This window comes from Mus pahari, chromosome 9 (genome assembly GCF_900095145.1).
Source record: "Mus pahari chromosome 9, PAHARI_EIJ_v1.1, whole genome shotgun sequence".
Taxonomy (NCBI): domain Eukaryota; kingdom Metazoa; phylum Chordata; class Mammalia; order Rodentia; family Muridae; genus Mus; species Mus pahari.
Window position 1 is genome coordinate 45290168 of NC_034598.1, and position 6209 is coordinate 45296376.

The following is a 6209-nucleotide window of genomic DNA, read 5'->3' on the forward strand; positions in this document are numbered from 1 at the left end:
GGAGGGCAACCGAGGACGTGCGTGCGCCGCTGCGTGCGTAGCTGCGTGCGTCGGCCGGAGGCGGGCGAGTCCAAGGGGGCGTGGCGTGCGAGGGGTGGTGCGCGCGGCGCGGCGGGCGGAGGCTCTGGACGCGCACCGCCTCTTGGCTCCCGGCCTCCCCCGCGCGCGCGCGCCGAGTGGTTCCGCCCGACCCCCCGGCTCATTGTGCCTTCTCCTCACGCCGGCCCAAGATGGCGGCGGCGCTAGACGCCCCGGCTCTGTGACTCCTACAAAGAGGGGAGCTGGGGCCACACGGGAGCGGCGGCCGAGGCACAGGCCCGGCCGTCTGTCCTCAGCCGTCCGCCCCGCGCCCGCCCGCGTCCGCCCGCCCGGCTTCCCGCCGGCGGCCCCTCCCCTCCCCCAACCGCCCGCCTAGCATGGTGCGGCGACCGCGCGCGCCGACATGGGCGAGAAGCTGGAGCTGAGGCTCAAGTCGCCTGTGGGCGCCGAGCCCGCCGTCTACCCGTGGCCGCTGCCGGTCTACGTGAGTGTACTTGCGGAGGACGCGGGGGTAGGAGTCGTGGGGCTCCGCGGCGGCGGCGGGTCCTTGGCCGTTCCCGGCCCGCGCCCGCGCCTGCCGTTGCCCTGACGCGGTCCGTCGCGCTTTCGCTGTCGCCGCCGCCGCCCGCCCGGAGCCCTGCGGCTCCAGCCTTTGAGGACCTGAGTCTGGGCCGACGTTGTGGGCAGGGGTGTAGAGATTGGGAAGTTGGGGACGCCTTGCCTTTCGTGGCGACCCCTCATGTTGTCACCTCAAGTGCCCTCTTCCAGTCGTCTGTTTCTTATCGTGCTGCCTTCTATTGTCCCCTACGCCCTTTCATGTTGTCACCTACATGATGTTGATGGGCAGGTGCTAAAAAGAACCCTAGGAAGTCAGGGAGGTTGGTCCTTGATGTCGGTTTGGGTTGTCCTCTCCACATTTGTGGAGTGGTAGGAGGGCTCTGAATAGTTGTTTCTTCATGTCAGGGGGCCCGGCTGAAAGGACCTGAGAAGTTAGAGAGGTTGTCATCTCAATTTGTACCTCATGTGTCGTTTGACGTTGGTGGATTGGCCTGGAGGTACAGTGGGATGCTGGAGCAGCTGTCTCTTAATGTTGGTGGCATGGCTAGAGGGGACTTAGGGAGTCTGGAGGTTGTCCTCTCATGCTGGTGGGCAGGGCTGGTGGGACTCTGGAAAGTTGGGGGTGTTATCCCCTAAAGTGGAAGTGCCAGAGGCAAGCGGGTTCTGAAGTCCAGGAGAGACTGCGGAGGTCAGTGTCCTGTCCCCTGGTGGCCCTTTGTGTGTTTTGAGTAGAAGATACAGCAGTGGGGTTCCCTGGAGCTGCTGAGTTCACATCCTCCCTGGGGTCCCATGGAACATGTGTGTCCTGGGATGCCCTTGCACCTGTCTTCTGCCTCTTCCTACTAGGCAGCCCTGTGTGTCCTTGAACATTCCCACAGGTGTCCACTCAGCTCTCCCGAGGTCAGCAAGATGGCTCAGCAACAGTCTTATAATCTCAGTTCCATTTTTGGGACATGGGCAGAGGGAGAGTACCGACTTCCACCAGTTCTCTGACCCGACCTCACTGTGTGCACAAACACAGCCACTCACAAATGTAATAGGAATTTTGAAATACTTGTTTGTGTGCATGCTGGTCACGGTGGCACACACTTTTAGTCCTGGCACTTGGCAGAGGCAGAGGCAGGAGGAGTTCCTCACCAACCTGGTCTATACTTTGGGTTCCAGGTTGGTGGCCTGCCTACAAAGAGTCTGAGAAATTGGGGAGGCTTGTCCCTCTTGTTACCACGACTGGAAGGACTGTGGGAAATGGGAAAAGTTGTCCCCTGGTGTTGGTGGAGTCTGAAGGAGCCTTGGGAAGACTGGGAGGCTGTCTTGTCTGGAAGAGAGGAAGAGCGCACTCCTTAGTGCTTTTCCTCTCAGACATGGCTGTTCTGACTAGCCACCCTCCGCAGGGTAGTTCTGTGAGTTGTGGCCACAGTCACAGTTGAGGTGCAGCATGCTTAAGCCACTTCAGCCTCCCCTCCACTGTCCTGTCATCTGCCTCCCACCTCCTTGGCTGTCACATTGTGTTCTCTGCTTTTCCAGAAAGTGCAGTGAATGAGCAGCTCTGCAGTGTTCACTGGGAGAATGTGTCTGGGGCTTGCCCACCCACGCTGTCTGAGGGCTTGAGGCTGCCCCTTGTCTTTCTTTTAGCTGGGCAGCATCCTTTGGGCAGGGAGCCAAGTTTGGTGATGATTCTGCTAGTCATAGAATGCCTGTGCTGGCCCAGGGTTTTCTTTTTCTTTTTTTTTTTAAATATCTTTTTTTTTTTTTTTTTTTTTAGATTTATTTATTTATTATATGTAAGTACACTGTAGCTGTCTTCAGACACTCCAGAAGAGGGCGTCAGATCTTGTNACNGATGGTTATGAGCCACCATGTGGTTGCTGGGATTTGAACTCAGGACCTTCGGAAGAGCAGTTGGGTGCTCTTACCCACTGAGCCATCTCACCAGCCCGGGTTTTCTTTTTCTATTGTTTCTTTGGTCTTGTTATATAGTGGCTGATTTGGAACTCATTCTGTAACTCAGGCTGGCCTTGAACTTGCAGTGATATCCTGCTTCTGCCCCAAGTGCTGGTTGGGATGATGGGTTTGTACCCCTGTGGGGTGGGTGTGTGTGTGTTGGGGAAGCAGGGAGTTAGAGCTCTAGACACCTGCAGTGACCTTGTTCAAGCTGAAGCTGTCATTGAGGAGACCAAGAAATGGGCTGCTTGGTCTGTACTGAGTAGACAGTTACAAGGCTGTACCCTCAAAGTTGTCATATATGAGTCTGAAGGGTTAAAAAACTACCACAACCTTGTTGGTGCCCATTTGAATGGTGCTTCTAGTTTGCCTCTGCCCTGTCTCCTGGTGATGGAGGCTGAAAGTTCACCCAGTGAGGCTAGCCCAGTCACCCCCTCATGTGAATCAGGCCTTCAGTGGAGCCTGGCGGGAACTGGCTTTCCAGTGGCGGGGCTGGGAATGACCGCCCAGTGCCTTTCCCTTGCTGGCCCAGATCTCATTTGGCAAGGTTGGCTCTGCTGGCCCAGCCCTGTGTCTGACATCTGCAGGCCCTTTCCAGCTGTGGCTGTCAGGCTGCTGCTCTCTATCCAGGAGCCAGCAGGTGGCAGGGTGGGGAAGGGGTGGGGGTGGTTAGCTCTCTCAAAGCCTGAGCAGAGACAGCAGCTCCACAGTGCCCTGTTCTAATACCATGTTCCACGGAGAGTTCTGCTTCTTAGGACATCAGAACCTGGCACAGGCCAGTGTCAGGCCTGCCATGCTAGCTCCCAGGGAGTGGAGGCAGAGGATCAGAGTTCAAGACAGCTTTGACTATATAGTGAGTTCCACACCAGCATGTCCCACATCAGACTCTTGTTTCAGGTCCCTTCCTCCAATCAGGCAAACATAGAAAAACCTCCTGTTACGCTGTGATCCCATTCCTGAGGTATTGGGAGAAGGCTGGGCGCTCCTGCCTCTGAGGACCGGAGCTCAGATCTCACTGTGTGCCTGCCCATCTACAGGCCTTCTCAGTCTATTCCATTTGTTTTGGGATGGACTCTTAGCATAAACCAACTGGCCTTCATCCTCCTGCCTCCCTTCAGAGTGCTGGATGCCAGGTGTGTGCCACCAGGTCTGGCTTTATGTCCTTTGTAAAAAGCATCTGCAAGCTACCTTTGGTGTTCCTGGGCACAGAGGATAGAAAGACATTCATCACTGCAGGCTCTGGAAATCGACAGACAGATTAGGAACTAAGTATGTCAGTCATGGGCCTGGGCTGGTGGCCCAGCTTCTTAGAGGAATTGAGCAGCCTTGTGTTCACACTCAGAAATACCCAGTTTGGGGACCAGGTTTGGACAAGTGACAGGTGGGAGGGGGGACCATCCTTACAGCAGTTTAGGGCTCTGGGACCTCACAGAATGACCCCTTTGGCAGAAGTGATGGAGATGTCATTTTTAGCTGTTTGCTTGGCAGACAGCTTAGGGGACAAACCTGAGAGGGAGGACTAGGGTGGCCTTCCTGTTGGTGACTCAGTAGGCCATGTGTGGTGGTGTGTCCCTTCTGATGAGTTCAGGAGTCCCGTGGGTGGCTGGGTGAGTCGTGCTGTGGGTAGAATGAGCCAGCCCCAGTGTGACTCAGAAGGTATTTTCTCCTGCTGACCTTTTCGGATAAGTGTCCAGGCTAATCATCTGCTCACACAGGCAAAGGTGGACTGACCTTTAGCCTGCCTGTGTGGGCCAATGGCCTGTTCCAGCAGGGAAAGGATGATAATGGTGGGCTTCCATGTATGACCGAGGGAAACATGGGCTCTGTACTTGCCTTTCAAACCACTTACTGTGTTCATGATGAGAGTGGGGGACTGCCCAGGAACCACCAGCTGGGTGGCCTCTGCATGGGACCACTGCCCTTTTCTTTTCTTTCTTTTTTTTTTCTAATTGACTTTTCTGAGATGGTCTGATTCTGTACCCAGGGCAGTTTGGCACTCACCATGTAGCCCAGGCTAACTTCAAACTTAGAGCAATCCTGTCTTATTCTCTCAGCTGCTATGAATATGGGTATGAGATGTCCTGCTGGCTTCAGGTTACATGTGAGGTAAAGTGAGGACGGACCACCTCTCCCTGCGGGGTATGTGACACTCTGGCAGGTGTCATTACATGGAAAGGTTAGCCAGCCATTCTTATGGGGGTAGGGTCTGTCTTTAATTGACACTTGGTGATGCCTAGTGACATTAGTTTTTTTTTGTTTTTTTGTTTGTTTGTTTGTTTGTTTTTTGGTTTTTCGAGACAGGGTTTCTCTGTATAGCTCTGGCTGTCCTGGAACTCACTTGGTAGACCAGGCTGGCCTCGAACTGAGAAATCCGCCTACCTCTGCCTCCTGAGTGCTGGGATTAAAGGCCTGCGCCACCAGGTCCGGCTGCCTAGTGACATTTGTGGTTGCCATAATTGGGAAGTGGGGAAACTTGGGCACTGGGCCCCTGCCGAGTTGAGTTCTGGATATCAGAGACACAGGTCTGCCGCCCCGTATCTCAGAGTGGATAAGTGGTTTGTTTGTTAGAGCAGACCTGTCCTCTTTTCCCGGGGTCCTCGTTATGCAAGCCAAGCTGGTTATCTTTCCAGAACAATGTCTGGTGTCCAACCACCTGAGCGTTGGTCTGATACTAGCTTAACCCAAACACAGTTGTCCATTGTGTGTGGGCACCAGCTCTGGGGCTGAGATGTGACAACCTTCTGAGTCCTCACAGGCTAAACTACCGCTGGCTGCTCTTCTGGTGGTGTAGATATGCCTGGGGCATAGGCAGGATAGGGCTGTTCAGGGAGGGAGTGTCATGCTGTTACTGGAGCATCTGCCTCCTTCCTTACCCTCCCTCTTCCACTTCTTCCCTCCCTCTCTCTGTGTCTCTAGACTCCTGACTCTGCCTTTACCTCCAGAGTGCTGGTTTACACGGTGCTGGGGATGGAGCCCCAGGCTTTGTACACTCTAGGGAGTGCTAGGCCCACTGAGCTATCTTCCAGCTCAGAAGGGGAGCACCTGCCCACTTGTGGGAAGGCCCAGGTTTGTCCAAAACAAGTACCCTAAACGGATTACCTGACAGGGTCTGTGGAATAATCAGAGGTCAGGCAGCTATTATAGCTCTCTAGTTCTAGAACAGTCCATCACCCCCATGAATAGTCATCTGTTCCCAGCCCATGAGTATAACTTTCTGTTTCAGGATTATCTGTTCTGGACATCTCTTATTGCCAAGCTACACACTGTGGTCCTGTCACCAATGTTAGAACCCTGTGCTTCTGCCTTTGCCACTGGCTTGTGGTATTTGAGTGTGGAGACAGACATCCAGGTGGCTTCGGAAGACGAACTTGTTTCCTCCATACTAGAGTAGAGTGACAGGATAGACTGGGGTGGCACCAAGATCCATAAGGGCATTCATATACACCAGGCAACTTTTTAAAAAAGTTATTTACTATGCACAGGTATTCACTAAGTGTGAGGGTAGAAGACAGAAGAGGATGCTGTGCCCTCTTATGTTACTCTTTGTCCCTTTGAGGCAGGGTCCTTTGCTGGACCCGATGATTTGCCTTCTCAGGTAGACTGGAAGCCAGCTGGCTCCAGTCCCTGGTCCCCACACCTCTGCTGCAGGAGCTGTGACTGCTTGACTTGTT

General features: G+C 54.3%; 1 protein-coding gene across 3 annotated transcripts in view; it reads left to right on the forward strand.

Annotated features, from left to right (window-relative positions):
- Window positions 1-201: 201 nt before the first annotated feature.
- The window catches only part of Dot1l (DOT1 like histone lysine methyltransferase), a 39794-nt gene continuing 33786 nt past the window's right edge, over window positions 202-6209 (forward strand). For 2 of the 3 annotated variants that reach the window (XM_029542072.1, XM_021204378.2), the window contains exon 1: window positions 205-523. In XM_029542072.1, the coding sequence (XP_029397932.1) occupies window positions 443-523 (81 nt within the window). In that variant the 5' untranslated portion in view covers window positions 205-442. Of the gene's footprint in view, window positions 524-6209 lie in introns of all 3 variants that reach the window. The other variant, XM_021204379.2, reaches the window with a different exon arrangement.